Source organism: Eurosta solidaginis, chromosome 5, assembly GCF_040869045.1.
Source record: "Eurosta solidaginis isolate ZX-2024a chromosome 5, ASM4086904v1, whole genome shotgun sequence".
NCBI classification, from domain to species: domain Eukaryota; kingdom Metazoa; phylum Arthropoda; class Insecta; order Diptera; family Tephritidae; genus Eurosta; species Eurosta solidaginis.
The window spans coordinates 39,419,196-39,439,593 of record NC_090323.1 but is presented as its reverse complement, the minus strand read 5'-3'; the positions used below and the strand labels follow the sequence as shown (position 1 = coordinate 39,439,593).

The 20,398-nt window shown below is 34.6% G+C and overlaps 1 protein-coding gene across 6 annotated transcripts in view; it reads left to right on the top strand.

The window, feature by feature from the left end:
* The window catches only part of SPoCk (secretory pathway calcium atpase), a 329,726-nt gene that overhangs the window by 247,287 nt on the left and 62,041 nt on the right, over positions 1-20,398 (top strand). Inside the window, exon 2 of one of the 6 annotated variants that reach the window (XM_067757235.1) lies at positions 9,656-9,991. The exons of the other annotated variants lie outside the window; for them this stretch is intronic. Within the exon in view, the coding sequence (XP_067613336.1) occupies positions 9,956-9,991 (36 nt within the window). The 5' untranslated portion in view covers positions 9,656-9,955. The remainder of the gene's footprint in view (positions 1-9,655; positions 9,992-20,398) is intronic. 6 annotated transcript variants of the gene reach the window in all.

The window sequence follows — 20,398 nt, the reverse complement described above, 5'->3', positions numbered from 1 at the left end:
CAGTTTACGATTTGCGTAAATCTAAAGCTTAAATATGCAAGTAATTTTTCATATTAAACAATAAATTTTTACAATGAATTGTGGGAATCGCGTTTTACTTGAAATATGTATGTATGTTATTAGTTTTTGATAACGAGAAATTTAATTTCAAATAGATTCGGATTCTATTGAAAAGATTAAGCAAACAAAATACAGATAGAAGAGGGAAGATGAAGAGGTCAAGGAAGAGAAATAGGAATAGTATAAGTAAGTACGTCTAAGCTCAGCGGTGCCACGCCTATCTTCCAAAACCGTACGTTTTTCACTTCGGTCTTTTGTAATGAATTATAGCAATTTTTTTCTACTTCGAAATTTTCGATAACGTAAAATTAACGTGGTTATGTTCGATTTCGACCCTTTGCAATTCCAATATATTCTGGGTTCATATGAGCAAGTGCATTCAATTTCGTAAGGAAATATTAATATATGCTTAAGTTAGCGTGTAAGCGGACGAACGGACGGACTTGGCTCAATTAAAATCTTTATCGATGCTGATAATTTTTATATAAACAAGTAAAGAAGGCTAAGTTCGGATGTAACCGAACATTACATACTCAGCTGCCAAATTACAGCTTGCAAAAGTTTTAAATTACCTTCATTTAAAAGTGTACGGTGCCACGCCCATTGTCCAAAATTTTACTAATTTTCTATTCGGCGTCATAAGGTCAACCCGCCTACCAAGTTTCATCGCTTTATCCGTCTTTGGTAATGAATTATGTATATGTATATAAAAAAATCAATATATAAAAATGAAACAAAAATCTTAACCGATTTATATGAAATTTTGTTTATGGGCAATTGTAATACATTCTTAGATCTCACATTTCCAGTGTTGCCACTCAGAAAAACGTCGCAAGCTTAATAGCCATTTAAATTTTTTTTGAATTAATCCAATTATGACAATATGGATTTCAAACGGAAAGTAGAGTTGCCACCTTACCATAACAATGGCTTCAGTGTTGCCACTCAGACACATTCTGCAAAGTTGGCATTTAATGAAATTAAAAAATTTACTCGATATAGGGCCGTTTTCTAATCCACCCAATAAAGCTCAATTAACTTACCGGGCAGATAAACCATTCCTCACTTTAAAGTCAACTTTAACGATTTTCATTTTCTCATCTGCCCTGTAAATTAAACTTTGCATTTGATGAAGATACGGCAACGTCACATGAAAACTGTAATACGTTCACATTAAAAGTGTACTACTTTTTTTTATTGCATACTTTTAAGCTTGGCATGATATGCTTAATTTAAACCTAAGAATAAATTTTAACCCTTCTTTGTATGGTGATGGAAATTTCCATTACAACATATAGCGATCAAAAAATTTAGTACCAAACATATGTATTGTAGTTTTTTTGCATCTGGCATGTCTGTTGACATCTTACAAATAGTTGGTAACATCCCTGTTAAATAAAAAGCTATCCACGCCATAAATATAACGGTTTAAAGTTGACATTCTACAGTTTTTTGTGGTTGGAAGCAAAGTGCAATTTCGTGAATTTTTTTTAAAAATAATTTGAAAGATATTTTCATAAAAAAGGCAATTATGAGTGTGAAAAAGGTTTGTTTTTATGTTTTCATTACTTTCTGTAAATTATATTAGGCATATCCCACATAATCTGACCAAAACGATGTGACAGAAATTTACTTCACTGTGCAGTTACTCTCCCTTTAGTGCGAGTGAAATTGCAGTGTGCTATTATTATGTTTTATTTTTTTTTTATTTTAGAGAAACCTAACCGATCAGGAGATTGAACTTTATTTTAACTATTTAGAAGACGGTGGGCTATCAGAAGATGATCGTGATGACGAAAACTCTGACGATGAGTGTCGTGATGCAGATGATGTAATAAGAGTGTTACAAGAGGAGAGCGACGATTGTGACGAAGCAAATTTTTGACGATGATCCATCTTTTATACAGGAGAACAATTCGGAAGAACAAGAAACTACTCCTTCATCTTCATCTCTGACTAATTTGCCCACTTTTCCTTTTGATAAAAGGAAGTTTATATGGAAAAAGGGAAATATTGGGCATTATAGAGATAATATCAGTTTCTCTGGAAATTCTTCTGTTTCTAATAAGATATCACAAGTGGAAACCCCATATCGATGTTTCACCCACTTTATCACAAAAGATTTCATCAACAGATTAGTTGAACAAACCAATTTATATATAATTCAATGTAATCCCAATTCCACTACATCTGTCACAGACTCAGATTTGAACAAGTTCCTTGGCATCCTTTTATACATGGCGGTACAGAAATAGCACCAGATCATACTGGTCTCCACAATTTGGGTATGCCCCGATTTCTGCAACAATGCCACTGAATAATTTTGAGAAAATAAAATTGTCATTGCACTTCTGCAACAATGAACATCACAAACCTGTAGGCCATCCAGAACATGACCGGCTTTATAAAATCCGGCCGGTAATTCAGCATCTCAATGAGAGATTTGCCACAGTGCCAATGGACCAAATACTATGTGTGGATGAACAGATGTGCGCCAAAAAAGTAGGGCACAAATTCTTGGATTATTTACAAAAAAAACTCTCAAGAAAGGAATGTCCCCAGCTCAACAACTGCCAACAGGTCTCAACTAATTCTGTCTTACATTCACAAATGAAAAGCGTGTGAACTAAATAGTGATAGGTACTAGTGTGGTAAAGAATTTGCACACAAACATGCCTATATACATACATACAGACGTTATAAGCCCATTCATATGTTTTTATACTCAGTTGAGCAGAGCTCACAGAGTATATTAAGTTTGATTGGATAGCGGTTGGTTGTACAGGTATAAAGGAATAGAGATAGATATAGACTTTCATATATCAAAATAATCAGGATCGAAAAAAAATTTGATTGAGCCATGTCCGTCCGTCCGTCCGTCCGTCCGTTAACACGATAACTTGAGTACATTTTGAGGTAAATTGATGAAATTTGGTGTGTAGGTTCCTGAGCACTCATCTCAGATCGCTATTTAAAATGAACGAAATCGGACCATAACCACGCCCACTTTTTCGATATCGAAAATTTCGAAAAACCGAAAAAGTGCGATAATTCATTACCAAAGAAAGCTAAAACGATGAAACTTGGTAGATGGGTTGAACTTATGACGCAGAATAGAAAACTAGTAAAATTTTGGACAATGGGCGTGGCACCGCCCACTTTTAAAAGAAGGTAATTTAAAACTTTTGCAAGCTGCAATTTGGCAGTCGTTGAAGATATCATGATGAAATTTGGCAGGAGCGTTACTCCTATTACTATATGTACGCTTAATAAAAATTAGCAAAATCGGAGAAGGGCTACGCCCACTTTTAAAAAAAAATTTTTTTAAGTAAAATTTTAACAAAAAATTTAATATCTTTACAGTATATAAGTAAATTATGTCAACATTCAACTCCAGTAATGATATGGTGCAACAAAATACAAAAATAAAAGAAAATTTTAAAATGGGCGTGGCTCCGCCCTTTTTCATTTAATTTATCTAGGATACTTTTAATGCCATAAGTCGAACAAAAATTTACCAATCCTTTTGAAATTTGGTAGGGGCATATATATTATGACGTTAACTGTTTTCTGTGAAAATGGGCGAAATCGGTTAAAGCCACGCCCAGTTTTTATACACAGTCGTCCGTCTGTCCTTCCGCATGGCCGTTAACATGATAACTTGAGCAAAAATCGACATATCTTTACTGAACTTAGTTCACGTACTTATCTGAACTCACTTTATCTTGGTATAAAAAATGAACGAAATCCGACTATGACCACGGCCACTTTTTCGATATCGAAAAAAATGCCATAATTCTATACCAAATACGAAAAGAGGGATGAAACATGGTATTTGGATTGGTTTATTGACGCGAAATATAACTTTAGAAAAAACTTTGTAAAATGTTTGTGACACCTACCATATTAAGTAGAAGAAAATGAAGAAGTTCTGCAGGGCGAAATCAAAAGCCCTTGGAATCTTGGAAGGAATATTGTTCGTGGTATTACATATATAAATAAATTAGCGGAACCCGACAGATGATGTTCTGGATCACCCTGGTCCACATTTTGGTCGATATCTCGAAAACGCCTTCACATATACAACTAAGGGCCACTCCCTTTTAAAACCCTCATTAATACCTTTAATGTGATACCCATATCGTACAAACACATTCTAGAGTCACCCCTGGTGCACTTTTATAACGATGTTCCGAAAAGGCGTCCACCTATAGAACTAAGGCCCACTCCCTTTTAAAAGTATCATTAACACATTTCATTTGATACCCATATCGTACAAACAAATTCTAGAGTCAGGCCTGGTCCACATTTATGGCGATATCCCTAAATGGCGTCCATCTATAGAAATATGGCCCACTTCCTCTTAAAATACTCTTTAATACCTTCCATTTGATACACATTTCATACAAACACATTCCAGGGTTACCCTAGGTTCTTTTTACAACATGGTGATTTTCCCTTACTTTGTCTCCACAGCTCTCAACTGAGTATGTAATGTTGGGTTACACCCGAACTTAGCCTTCCTTACTTGTTATGTATGGAACTATTCTTGTACATAACTTCGCCTATAATAAAAAAGCTTGTTTTGCTTGGCCCAATTATTTCAACGGCTTGAATTTGCATACAATGAATATACATAAATGAATTACTATTGCTTTGTATAAAAACTGTGTCATATATGGTCGTATGCATGCAGTTATGTCTTAAATAGATTAGCCCATGTTGAATAGTGCAATTGTGTATGGAAGTTGCTGTTTGAAAGCTATTTATAGCGTTATAAAAGGTTTGTTTATGCCAATTGTATGGTTCTGTTCTGTTTTCAAATTCAAAATTTGGTAAGTGTTAATGACCTGGGGCTGTTTGTGGTTGAGAAAGAAAAGTTAAATTAGTTGAATTAAATTAATTTAAAAAGTTTCGAATAAATGAAGTAGAACCACTAAATACAGCATCTGGAGATTTTCACGCCATGGGTTGCCACTTGAAAAACTGCATGTCTCCAAAATTCTCACGTGAGTGCTCTGTATCATTGAGAGACTTGATAGGCACAGATCGTGCTATTTTTTTACTCACGAGTTGTGATAGGCAGATGTCGCTGGTGTGTTTAATTTGGCCAAAGGCCAAGCAGCGCATCTATTTTTGAAAAAGTAGGTTTATTAATGACAGTGTTGCCAGACTAGGTACAAGAAATTAACAAATTATCTTGCTCACAAATTGAAGCAGAAAAATCAAAATAAATTCGTATTGTAAAAATTTTATAAAAAAAACTATATAATGAAATTTCAATATAAAATGGTTTCTTGTGCAATACTATATATAAATATATATATATATACTCAATTTTTTTTTGCTCCAAATAGAGCCCATGTATTCCGTTATAAAAACGTTGGTTGGTTGGATGCTCTGCCTTCTAGATACCAAAGATCCGAGCACAAGTAGCGCACGGGGCGCCCTTCGAATCGCTAATCTCTTTTACAGAGTATTTAGCTACTTCAATAAGTTCCGGCAGTATATAACTGTCCATAGTTTAAAATTTAGTATGTGCTAGAGCTGTGCAGCTCCTGAAAGTGCCGTTAAAAGGGATCCCCATTCTCTCAGCATGCAGGCCCAGCGACCAATGGACCGTGATAATTGCAGTGATCCTAAAGATTTCTTTCCTTGATTGCTGTAATTCGGCCAGGTTTGCTTATTTGTATTGCAGGTGTCGGAGGAGTACCAGTTGTGCTAATTGCTTGAGTATGCTACGTATATTTCTTTTGATTGATGGCTCAAAGTAAAATTTTATGGTTTTTTGAACTTTCAAACTACAGCACGATGAAACCCGAAAACTTTAAATTGAAAGTCCAAAAAATCATAAAAATTTACCAGTGCATTTTTATAAGTGAGTTTATCCGCTCTATATTTCGGCCACTACTTTTGCAATGACAACATTTTTACCAAATTTGGTGGATTTTGGAGATATCAAGTTTTCCGAGTGGGAACACTTGACTTGAAAAGCTCCATATATACCACAATCAACCTTTTGTTCATATACCAAGATTTTTGTCATAATTCTCTCATGTTAAAAATTTCCATTAATTTTATAAGTACATTGTTTTCTAATTATCCATTCAAGCTTATCAAAAGTATTTGATTTCCATTTTGCTATGCATTGTACCTGGTACAAGTAGACAAGCAGATCAGCTATTTATTGCCGCATGTGAATTTTCATTTAGTGGTCTTGTAAATCATGTTCTTGATAAACTTGTTTTAATAAAAAATTAAAAAAAAAAAACAGATTATTAACATATTATTACAGAACAATACTAAGGAGATTTATTGCCATGTCAGCGTATTAGCGTACTAAAATAAAAATAAACGATAAACATGCAAACGAAAGTGTAAAATAATAGAACTAATTGAGAGTAACATTTTTGAAAGGAAACTTAAATTTACGTTTATTAAGCTTCATTGTGTCAAAGAACACATAAAACGCCTTCTTTAATCAACATAATAACATAAAAGAACGTATTGGAAATTAGCATGTATACACACAGCTGCGAACAGAAAAGTAGCAGTGTCATTTTCTATTACATTTTGTCAATAAAATTCTTCTTTTTTTATTTTTTTGATATTTTAGGAAGAAACTTCTATTAACTTTCTTACAAAAATATGCAAACTAAACTCAAAATCAACAACATAATAAACTCAAAATCGTTTTCGGAAAAAATTCGCGAAAATTTCACGATAATTTCAAAAATTTTTATTTAGTTGTCTGAATTTTTTTGGGTGTGCAGTTTTGTAGCCCAATCAAGTTTTAGGTCTCTCAAAATGTGCTTTGATTTTTGACATTTTCAATTTTCAAATTTATTTCCATACGAAAAATGAAATGTTCGAGATTTTCATAAAATATTTCCAAATTTTTCAAAAACACTTGAGATTTAGTTTGCTTGATTTACAAAATTCTCAGGAGTTTTTCCTTAAAATATCGAAAATAAAAAATTGGAATTTAATTGACAAAATTTGGTAAAAATTGTCACTGCTATTTTTGTATGTACCCCAGCAAAGCACTGAAATTAAAAGTGCTATTTTTCCATTTCAATTTTTCATTAATAAATTCACATTGTTGAAATTTTAAGCCAAATCTTAAAATTTACCCACTGAGTTATCACATCTCTATGTTCTAGTGAAGTTATCTGACTTGCCATAGTTTTCAAAATGAAATTGAACAAAACAGCAATTCTGCTTCTATTTTTAGACTTTTAGCATCAATGTTTAAACTTTTTGGTTTTATTTTATAACCAGATGGGTTTACAAGTTTCTATTTATAGATTTTCAGCAGCAAATTTGAGCTTTCAGCTTCTAAGATTAGAAAATAATTTAGAAATTCGTTGAAAATTCGTTTTCACTGCTTTTTTTGTGGTTGCAGCTGTAGGTCGTTATAACACTTTTGAGAAGTTTACGCACTCGTGGTAGGCGATTGACTACGGAACGAAATAAATAGCGTTCACGTACCCGTTTGCTGCTGGTTTCCCTGATCCCCCCAGTCTCTTTTGGCTACTGTTGGCATTAGTCAGTTTAAAATATGTATATTTAACTAATTTTAAGACTTTCTTACTTACTTAATTGGCGCTTAACCATTTAAACGGTTATGGCCGTCCAACAAGGCGCACCAGTTGCTTCTTTTCTCTGCCAACCTTCGCCAATTGGTTACACCAGGGAGTTTAAATCGTTTTCCACCTGGTCATTCCAGCGAAGTGGATGCCGCCCTCTACCTCTGCTTCCATAGGCGGGTTCCGATAGAAACACTTTCTTGGCCGGAGCGTCATCTTTCATTCGCATAACAGGGTCTAGCCAGTGCAGCCGCTGCGTTTTAATTCGCTGGACTATGTTGATGTCTGCGTAGAGCTCGAACAGCTCATCGTTAAATCTTCTTCGGTACTCGCCATCGCCAACGTGTAGATATTCATAAACCTTTCGAAGAACTTGTCTCTCGAACACTCCCAGAGCCGCTTCATCTGGTGCTGTCATTGTTCATGCTTCTGCACCATATAGCAGGACGGGTACATTAAGTGACTTCTAGAGTATGATTTTCGTTTGCCGAGAGAGGAGTTTACTTTTCAGTTGCCTACCTCGTCCAAAGTAGCATTTATTGGCAAGATTGATTCTTCGCTGATTAATAATTTTAAGAAGCAACTAAAAAACGGTAACGAAATGAGTGAAATAAATTGGTATTTGATATTCAATACACGCATTTTCAATTATTTTTCAATTACTTTAAATTATTTGAAATTTTTCAAAATTTTGCAAGAAAAAAATGTAATTTATTTAATTTTTGTATTGAACAAAAGTATTATGATCTGATTTCTGCAACTCAAAATCATCAAGATTCCATTACTCTAATTCCTTAATTTTATAATATACCAGATATTAGCAAATAATTGAAAGTATTTGAAATAATTGATCAGGAATTAAAAAATGATTTATCATTACAAAGCACCAGTAAAAAGTAATTGCATTTGATAATTAAATTTCTTATTACCAAATATTTGTATTTGGCCAATTACCATTACCAATATTCCTTACTACACAGCTCTGACGTAAGGGTATATAGAGGACCCGTCAGACACTACGTTCAGATATAAATAAGTACAATTTTGATCAAAACTGGCTATAGTCTCATATTCATTTCCGAGTCATGCAGGATTCATCCTAGGCTAATTGCGTTTTTTGCAGAGTATTACAGTGGGTGTCTGTAGTGGTAGATACTAGGGATAAGCAGTTACAAATTATATAAAAAAATATTGTAACGAATTTACTGCAATTCCCCTTATTTGCAATCTTCTGCTAACGTTCGTATCGCTAAATTGTTGAATAAATAACTCCAATATTGAATAATGGAAAAATGGCCTTTATTAAAGTACTTCACAATAACACTTATACTTTGCAACGCATAGCTTGCTTAATAACCAAACTGATTGATAGCTCAAATGAAACTGACTTCTCGACTCCACTGTTGTCGCCCTTTTATTCTGTCCGACCTCCTTGTTGCATATTTCTAGGCTTTTCTAATTCCAGAACTTACTAGTTAGTCATAAATTTCTCAACTACAACTACAGATGTATAATTTTTATAGCTCCTCTCATACCCCATGCGCTTGTATGTGTGAGCGACACTTCCACAATCACAATTGCATACCTTTAGGAGCATTTCAGATAAGATATCTGCATGTGCTTGTGCGTTGCTTCTCAGCTGCGTATACGTACATATGTGTAGACATAATGATTGAATTATTGATGTGCATTCACGTCTTAGCATCGGTTTAGAGATGACAGTACCCTTAGTGTTGCTAATATTCGTTACAATATCAATAACAAAAACCATTGTATAAAGCAATATGTGCAAGTCTCGCTAATTACATGCATATGATATAAAAAAAAAAAATATTTAAAAAATTGTCAAATCAATTTGAAGCTCAAAAGATCTCATACTTGAAGAAGACAAAAAAATATAACATCTTTGATTAGCTAATGATGTTATTTTTGTGTTGACAGGTGTATGTATATATACGAGCAAATTATTCGTTAACAATAATACTTAATTATAATAATTTAAATAGGAAAATAACTCAATGTAGTGTGGCGAATTTTCACATCACTAAATAAATGCACAACAACAAGAACATTAAAGCAAGCTACATAAACACATTAATCATCATTTACCCTCATATATACAAGGCAACGAAGAGATAACTCACACACAGATGTAGTCATCTGCCGAAGTAGTACTCAGGCATACACCCGCATATGGCTATAAAATAGACATAAACTACAAATATACATGTATATAGCTAATAACCAAGCAAGATATACAATTGTTCTGGAATACAGTTTCGCGAAATGACTAGAACTTGGGAGAAATGGATGAACGAGAAAACAGAGAGTACAAAAGCAGCGTAAGTTGATGCTTGACTAATTAGTTTGATTTAAACACGCTATCAGTTGCGAAGTGAAGTATAATTTTGAAGTATAATTGTGCTACTCCCAAAGCAATCTAATAAATCCCATTTTGAACTACTAAATATTAGAGTTATTTACTCGACAATTTAGCGATTCGAACGGTAGCAGAAGGTGTAAAATAAGAGGAGTTTCCCAAAATTCGTCACAGTATGTATGTATATACTTGCGTTTATTCCGAGAAAATACATTAAAGCTAAAAACTTAATTAAAATATTATTTTTCTGAAATTGAATTTTAGCAATAACTGAAAACTAATTTGAATGCTCCCAAAAGTTATTTATTGCATAAAATTTAAATAAAAGCAAAATAACTGTTAAAGCTTGCAGTGGCTCCATTGCACGTTAATCACTTAGCTCTTTATCTACTTTCGTCATATTTGAAATCTCAGCGCAATATTTTTTTTCTATTTTTCATACTTGGCTGTTTTCATACTTTACCTTCAGCTAACCAAAAATTAATTATTAATGTGGCCAGCGGACTTCATACTACATAATTTAATATGTACCAACTCTGATGTTATTACATATGTGAGTAATATACAAGGTGGTGCAATAGAAAAGGTGATGTGTTTACTTTCTGGGCTACCCCGATCCTTTCTGCTTTTATTGGCTGTACTATGTTCATATCTTCGTAATGCTTATTTTGCTCACCATTAAAGGTCAAGCGATAGAAGCTTTTTCCACCACGGAAAGGATCATAAATATTCCGAAAAGCTTCTATGTCGAATACTACAAAAGTGTTTCCATATTTTGTAGACACCGTCCATGATTCCATGCCATCATTAAGACAGGTATGATTAGATATTAGTAGAGCGTTTTTTTATTCGAGGAGTAAGGATATAACTTTAAATTGCCTGCTGAGTCGAAAGTAGAACTAATTGACGATAAGGGTTCTTCGTTGGACTTCTAGCCTACATTTAATGCTGGTTGCCACAGAGTAAACTTACTTGATTTGATTCTGACTTCTGAAATAGTGTCTGGAACAAAAAATTCGGTGCTAGCAACATTGTTTATTATGTTGGTTTTTACTTCCTTGTTAAAGCTGGGAACATTCAGCCGATCGGTAGGCGGATATTGGGTTGTCGGAATGTTCATTCATTGTTATTTGTTAGTTCGCCAATTTGGTTTGAGAAATAATACAATGACTAGCTCAACCATTTTGGGAATGATTTGGTATGACCACACGAGGCCATCCCAACTTCCCACCCCCTAGATCCATGAGGAACTGGGGGTCGCCAGAGCCTCGACTGTTAAAGAAACAGGATTCGCCACGGGTAGCTGAGGATGAAAATTAGGTTGGAGAAGCTATATATTGCGCCGGCAACCCCTTGAAAGGGTTGCGCTACACAGCCCCTTGAATCAATTTCGCATTTTAGTCGCCTCTTACGACAGGCATACCTGTCGTGGGCATATTCTAAGCCACCTAACCCGTTGGGGATTATCTAATTCCGTCAAATAAATTCCTTTTTCTACTTTCGATAAATTGGGAAAATTTTTGAAAAACCATGTGTTTTGCAACTAAAACTATGCAAACCAATGTCAAAACGTGTTTGAAAAAAATTCAAAAACTCGTGAAAAAGTTTACGAAAATTTCGATCTTTTTTTTGGAATTTTTTTAATTTTTCTGAGTATGCAATGGCAATCAATTCTAGCCTTACAAAGTACAAGTTAAAGGGTCTCGAAACTCGCAATCACTTTTGACAATTTTTTTTCGAAGGGCGTTTTAAAATTCCTTCTATGCAAAGCGAGATTATTTTTTTGAAATGGACGAAAATCTGAAACATCCTTGGATGGGAAAAAAATTGACTTCCATATATCAAAATCATCAGTATCGAAAAAAAATTTGATTGAGCCATGTCCGTCCGTCCGTCCGTCCGTTAACACGATAACTTGAGTAAATTTTGAGGTATCTTGATGAAATTTGGTATGTAGGTTCCTGGGCACTCATCTCAGATCGCTATTTAAAATGAACGATATCGGACTATAACCACGCCCACTTTTTCAAAAAATCGAAAAAGTGCGATAATTCATTACCAAAGACGGATAAAGCGATGAAACTTGGTAGGTGAGTTAAGCCTATGACGCAGAATAGAAAATTAGTAAAATCTTGGACAATGGGCGTGGCACCGCCCACTTTTAAAAGAAGGTAATTTAGAAGTTTTGCAAGCTGTAATTTGGCAGTCGTTGAAGATATCATGATGAAATTTGGCAGGAACGTTACTCCTATTACTATATGTACGCTTAATAAAAATTAGCAAATCGGAGAAGGACCACGCCCACTTTTAAAAAAAATTTTTTTTAAGTAAAATTTTAACAAAAAATTTAATATCTTTACAGTATATAAGTAAATTATGTCAACCTTCAACTCCAGTAATGATATGGTGTAACAAAATACAAAAATAAAAGAAAATTTCAAAATGGGCGTGGCTCCGCCCTTTTTCATTTAATTTGTATAGGATACTTTTAATGCCATAAGTCGAACAAAAATTTACCAATCCTTGTGAAATTTGGTAGGGGCTTAGATTCTAGGACGATAACTGTTTTCTGTGAAGAAGGGCGAAATCCGTTGAAGCCACGCCCAGTTTTTATACACAGTCAACCGTCTGTCCTTCCGCTGGGCCGTTAACACGATAACTTGAGCAAAAATTGATATATATTTACTAAACTCAGTTCACGTAATTATCTGAGCTCATTTTGTATTGGTATGAAAAATGGCCGAAATCCGACTATGACCACGCCCACTTTTTCGATATCGAAAATTTTGAAAAATGAAAAAAATGCCATAATTCTACACCAAATACGAAAAAAGGGATGAAACATTGTAATCCGATTAGTTTATTGACGCAAAATATAACTTTAGAAAAAACTTTGTAAAATGGGTGTGACACCTACCATATTAAGTAGAAGAAAATGAAAAAGTTCTGCAGGGCGAAATGCAAATCTGATTACCTAGAATCTTCTGAAAAATCTAAATAAAATAAAAGTTTGAAATTTTCGTAAAATTTTTCGAATTTTGAATTTTTTGAAAATGTTTGTGAAATTGAGTTGCATAGTTTCAGTTAAAAATTTATGGAAATTGTCTCTTAAATTATTTAAAAAAAAAAGACTTTAGTTGGCAAAATTTTCTAAAAATTGCTACGTCTCTTAAGGTGTTCGCTGCTGTAGCTTCTTCCTTTGACGTTTAACTAGTTGTGACTATTCTTACGTTTCACCCTTATAAATTGTTTATGTACATATGTATGTATGCAATCGCACGATCGCAAATGCATACACATGAAGAATTGACATTTCTTCTAATTAAACTCATATGCACAGTCTGTTTTTGTAAATACCATTTTTCTTCTTTCACGTGACATTCCGAGGTGGGTGGCTTCGTTTTCATCGAAAGCATCGACATATGAAATGTACAAAGGTTCGACATATACAATGTATGCAAGCTGGAGCACATACGATGCAGCTTACCACCACCAACAGATTGCCCTTATATGACATTATTACTAACATCCTTTATCCACCGTCATTGCCGCTCCCTCCATCTCAACACTCAGCTTTGATTATTAAAATTTTGTACAATATGTGTTTGATGTTACAGCGTTGACATGTGGTTGTCATGTCCATCTGGCATCTAAGATTTTAGTCACACAACCAGCCAACCATTAAACCAACAATTCACCACTGAGTTCATCACCTCAAAGTAAATTTTCTATTCATACAAACGTACGACATACAAAGTTGCCTGCGCCACAAACCAATAAAGTCTTGTTGCTTCATCAGCCGACATCAGTCGGTCAATTAGTCAGCCAGTCGGTGTGCCAAAGTAAATAATCGAGATATATTGATATATATACATATATGTAAATATTTGTATGTAACTACAATCATTTATCAGTTGCTCATGAAGATTCCTCTGATAATGATGCCGGCAAAATGTAACCATTGGTTTTGGTAAAATGCATATATCACTAATTGTTTTCCCGCATGATATGAACCTTATTTTGTCATTATTTATATTGAATTGCCCTAAATTGTCGGAATGGACGCCTTAAACTGAAGAACTACGTCCAATTTTTTTTTTTATATGGCTCTCATCAGTGGGCGGTAAGACTCATAAGAAAAGGATTCAAAGCACGAAGAGATTGTAGTCATGAGAAGAAGCCGTTAGAGATAGAGGAGGCATTTCGTAGGCTTAACGGGTTGCCACAGCAATTTATAGCTTCTCCAAACAAATTGCCAGCCTCACCTATCCATGGTGAGTTATGTCTACCCCAAGTTCCTGACGAAGGAAAGGTTTGAAAGACCTAGTAGGATGAGCAATTTTTATTTTCATATATTTTACAAGCCTGAAACGTTCTGGCAAAAATTTTCCAATAAGAAAAAATTTTAGCTGTCTATATTTACATATACTACTATACCAACGCTTCTCACTTTTCCACTGTCGTCAATTTTAGAGGAAACGGTAGAGGGCTAGGATGACAGATAATTATAGAAAGAAATGGAAATAGGTGGAGCCATAGAGGTGAGGACTTGGAGTAGCGTTCAGACAAAGGAAGTGCAAGAGTATTTTTATAAATATTGATAGCGAAAGAGATAGAGATAGCGATATAGATTGAAACAAATATAGGGATAGAGATAGTTTAAGAAAGCGCAATAAATATAGGGATAGATATAGATTAAAACTGAGATAGGATCTATAACTAAAGATAATTTTAGAGATGTGAAGAAGGTGAAGGTAAGGCCAGATAGTTGTATAAAGAAAGAGATAAATAGAGACAGCGATTGAAGTTAGGGTGAAGATCGAGATAAAGGTAAAGAAAGGGATAAAAAGTTTTATAAAAATGGTAAGGTTTGAGACAAAAATGGAAAAAGAGATGAGTATTAAGATAGAAAGGATAAGGTAGAGATCAAGAGGTACGGATAGAGATAAAAATTAAGATAGAGATAGAGATAGTACTGACAGCGATTGAGATGGAGACTGACATAAAAGTAGATATAGAAATATAGATAATTATAGCAATGGAGATAAATTTGGAGATAGAGCTCGATATAGAAACAAAAATTGGAATGCAATAGTGGTTATTTGCTCTATAATGAACAAAAACGGTAAAAAAGTAAGGAGGGCTAAGTTCGGGTGTAACCGAACATTACATACTCAGGTGCCAAATTACAGCTTGAAAAACTTTTAAATTGCCTTGTTTTAAAAGTGGGCGGTCCCACGCCCATTGGCCAAAATTTTAATAATTTTCTATTCTGCGTCATAAGGTCAACCCACCTATCGCTTTATCCGTCTTTGGTAATAAATTATAGCACTTTTACGGTTTTCCGAAATTTTCGATATCGAAAAAGTGGGCGTGGTTATAGTCCGATTTCGATAGCGATCGGAGATGAGTGTGCAGAAATTTACATACCAAATTTCATTAAGATACCTCAAAATTTACTCAAGTTATCGTTTTTACGGACAGCCGTTATGCGAACCAAATTAATATACTCTGTGAGCTCTGTTCAGCTGAGTGTAAAAAAAAAAAATTGGAAATTTGTGTACTGAAATTTCCGCACGAATAATAAAAATAAGATTAAAGTTTTATATACTCCCCACTTCATAGGACAAATACAGTATAGGAAAACTTATTTTCGGGCCGGACACGATTTTATATTTCAAGCAGTTCCTTCTATATCTATGTTAAACAAGTCCTATTTGAATTAGTGAGATACTACTCTTAGAGAAGATTGACAGTCCTGTAGGTTTCGATACATAAATATGGCACACATGCCTTCTAAACCTTCATATTTAAGTCCATATTTATACGCATGTAGTATTTACAATTTATCAGCGGAAAATGTTATGTCTGCCCATGTGACCTCATCATCATCAATTACAGTGAGTGCATACGAACAACCTTTGATAAGATACTTACAAGTACATACATACATCAGTTTTTGACAGTTGTTGGTGGCATTGTAGCGAAAACGTGACTTGAAAATGCATTGTGACATATATTCATATAACTAAATTTGCAAGTGTAAACTGCATTGAATATTAAAATTTAGGAAGTCAAATCTATATACTTGCAATAATAATATACATTAGGGTGCCCGTTTCAATGAACAAAGTTTCTTCTTCTACATGAATGCGAAAAAAAGGGAGTTCTTTTAAACTGTTTTATTTTCTTCGTTTAGGATGTTTTCAGAAATCAACAGTTCTCACCAACTCGGGTGAAGTTAACACTTGGGTAATAATCTCTCAGATAGCATCATATGACATTTTCTTTTTGGCTTTCAGGCTGCTAAGGCGCTAGTTAAATAAATAATTATGAATATTTTGAGAAACAATTTAAAAAGGTTTACTGTGAATACACGGCGACTTTTTTTGACACGTTTTCTTTGCACTTAACTGACAGGCAATGCTTCACTTGACATACATAAAACAAGAATTTCGATAACTTATAGATAAGTTACTAACTGTTAAACTGTGTACAGTGTGTTACATCACATGAGACGAGTTTCTCAGCATACACATCAAGTTTCGCAAAGGGTTTGTGGCCCCATTATCATGGGAAGGCCAAACTGATCTGGTTAAAGTGTTCGAATCACCATCAGTCAAAATTATATAAATATACAAAGGAACAACAATACCAGCTGGTTTTCTTATACATTGGCACCACTCTACAGTCGCAAACTATCACGTATGAAAAATCAATTTCATTTCTATGATAATGAACTGTGTATCTAATGGGTACTCGTAGCCACTGTTTCACATATTTCCTTAATTCGATTCCCCGTTTCAGAGCTATTACGATTTAAAAAATTGATTTCGGTCACGGAACGGAAAATACGATACGGGCCCTGTAGATAAAGCAACTCCCGATCATACTATTATTATGAATATAGTAAAATCGACGATCTTGACAGAAACATTTTTGAATTCACTTTGCGTTTTTATTTACTACTTTGTACTCAAATAAAATAACTTCTAATCGAACTAAGAATCTGAAGGTTGTAAAATTTATGATTTTGGCAAATTAGCCGTGTTGCCTACACAGTTGTTGAGCACTGGTAAATTCACTTTTTATTTATATTCACTTCTTCATACTCATGTTATTGTTGTTATAATTTCTGTACGTATACAACCTATAGAATGTCCTACTGACATCATATGAGCTCGTTTTGGTCGGAAAGCCTGTTAAACCATCAGCTTTCATGTGTGTTCCGATTAGCAACCCGTCGTTTCTAAGAGCCGTTTTTCGACGTCTAGTCTATGTTTTATGATAAATGTGGTAGATATCCCTAATCGAGTTTGTGCTACACAACTGCAATTAGTTCTTGAAACTAAATTACCAGACTTCCTGAAGAATGCAATGAACCATCAAAACGCCGCCTTAAGCTCAAACCAAATATCAAAAGTTCAGAAACATTGAAGTGAAAGTGATGTGCCTGAAATAGGGTTTACTTGTTCAACCCGAAATTTTTGTCCTTTAAGCAAGGAAAGTTTCCGTTAAACAGGCGTAAAGCAATTCGTTTATTATACTCAGTTGAGCAGAGCTCACAGAGTATATTAACTTTGATTGGATAACGGTTGGTTGTACAGGTATAAAGGAATCGAGATAGATATAGACTTCTATATATCAAAATCATCAGTATCGAAAAAAAATTTGATTGAGCCATGTCCGTCCGTCCGTTAACACAATAACTTGAGTAAATTTTGAGATATCTTGATGAAATTTGGTATGTAGGTTCCTGGGTACTCATCTCAGATCGCTATTTAAAATGAACGATATCGGACTATAACCACGCCCACTTTTTCGATATCGAAAATTTCGAAAAATCGAAAGAGCGCGATAATTCATTACCAAAGTCGGATAAAGCGATGAAACTTGGTAGGTGGGTTGAACTTATGACGCAAAATAGAAAGTTAGTAAAATTTTGGACAATGGGCGTGGCACCGTCCACTTTTAAAAGAAGGTAATTTCAAAGTTTTGCAAGCTGTAATTTGGCAGTCGTTGAAGATATCATGATGAAATTTGCCAGAAACATTACTCCTATTACTATATGTGTGCCTAATAAAAATTAGCACAATCGGATGAAAAACACGCCCACTTTAAAAAAAAAATTTTTAAAAGTAAAATTTTATGAAAAAATTCAATATCTTTACAGTATATAAGTAAATTATGTCAACATTCAACTCCAGTAATGATATAGTGCAACAAAATACAAAAATAAAAGAAAATTTCAAATGGGCGTGGCTCCGCCCGTTTTCATTTAATTTGTCTAGAATACTTTTAATACCATAAGTCGAACAAAAATTTACCACTTCGTATGAAATTTGGTTAGGGCAAAGCTTCTATGACGATAACTGTTTTCTGTGAAAATGGGCGAAATCGGTTGAAGCCACGCCCAGTTACACAGTCGACCGTCTGACCTTTCGCTCGGCCGTTAACACGATAACTTGAGCAAAAATCGACATATCTTCACTAAACTTAGTTCACGTACTTATCTGAACTAAATTTATCTTGGTGTTAAAAATGGGCGAAATCCGACTATAACCACGTCCACTTTTTCGATATCGAAAATTTCCAAAAATGAAAAAAATGTCATAATTCTTTACCAAATACGCAAAAAGGGATGAAACATGTTGATTGGATTGCTTTATTGACGCCTTCACATATACAACTAAGGGACACTCCCTTTCAAAATCTTCATTAATACCTTTAGTTTGATACCCACTTCGTACACACACATTCTACAGTCACCCCTGGTCCACCTTTTTGGCGATATCTCGAAAAGGCATCCACCTAGTGAACTAAGGCCCACTTCCTTTTAAAATACTCCTTAATACCTTTCGTTTCATATTGTAGGGTCACCTCTGGTCCACCTTTATGGCGATATCTCGAAAAGGCGTCCACCTATAGAACTAAGGCCCACTTCCTTTTAAAATACTCATTAACACCTTTCATTTGATACCCATATCGTACAAACACATTCTAGAGTCATCCCTGGTCCACCTTTATGGCGATATCTCGAAAAGGCGTCCACCAATAGCACTAAGGCCCACTCCCATTTAAAATACTCATTAACACCTTTCATTTGATACCCATATCGTACAAACACATTCTAGAGTCACCCCTGGTCCACCTTTATGGCGATATCTCGAAAAGGCGTCCACCTATAGAACTAAGGCCAACTGCCTTTTAAAATACTCTTTAAGACCTTCCATTTGATACCCATGTCATACAAACACATTCCAGGGTTACCCTAGGTTCATTTTCCTATATGGTGATTTTCCCTTATTTTGTCTCCAAAGCTCTCAGCTGAGTATGTAATGTTCGGTTACACCCGAACTTAACTTTCCTTACTTGTTTTTTTTCTTTTGAGCGTACCTTTGCGTCTTGCTTCATAGAATGGTGATGCAAAATACGACACACCCTAATTCATATAACTACATATGTTTGAATATTTGCATAAACTTTCAATATAACTAGGAGATTTGCTCAAATTTGGACATGCCAGATATGTACAGCAGATGGGTGCTTCAGTTAATCCCTTTATTTGAGTTGTTGAAAAATAAAAATTGCAATTAACTATCGGAAGCTCACGAAATGTGAGTTCTAAAAGCTAATTTAAACTGAAAATAGATTTTTATCAAATGGTTAATTAACTTCTCTTCCTTCCTTTTTAACAAATATATCTATTTTTTACTTATTTACAGGGTTTCACAATTGTAATGTATAGCAATCTGATGAGTTAAGCCATTATTTACATGCAGGTTCGTTCTGGGCCGGGATTTAGAGGACCTATAGGAGAGTTTTATGCTGATGTATTTCCTTAGCGGGGCAATGTTGGATTAGTAGCCCACGGGTGCTCTGTATCGGATCTGCGGAGTTTAGGAAGATAATAAAGTAGATGAAGAGATTGCAATATGGGGCTTTGAAGTCAAAAATATGGTCGAAGTGGCTTCGAAGAGATTAGCTACCAACAAGAAGGGTTAAGAGGGCCCTACAGGAGTAGGTACCAAGTGACATATAACTTACCATAATGCGATGGGGCGAGTATACGTTTTAGACCCGAGAGAGACCCGTTTTTGACTGAATTTTTGAGTGCGAATCTAAGCTGTTGGTAAAGTTAAACTCACTCTTACCCTGTCACTATGATCATTTACATAAAATCACTGTTAAAGTGAACAAAAGAGCAGTTTTAAATTCAAGTCAACTTAAACTCGCACTTAAAACCCTGACATCGTTTTTTTTTCTTACGTTAGAAATAGGTAAGATCACTTAACATAATTTCGGAGGTACGAATTTCGAGATCCGTACGATTTCGATCCTGCCTTCCAGACGACAAAGAAGAGAGTGA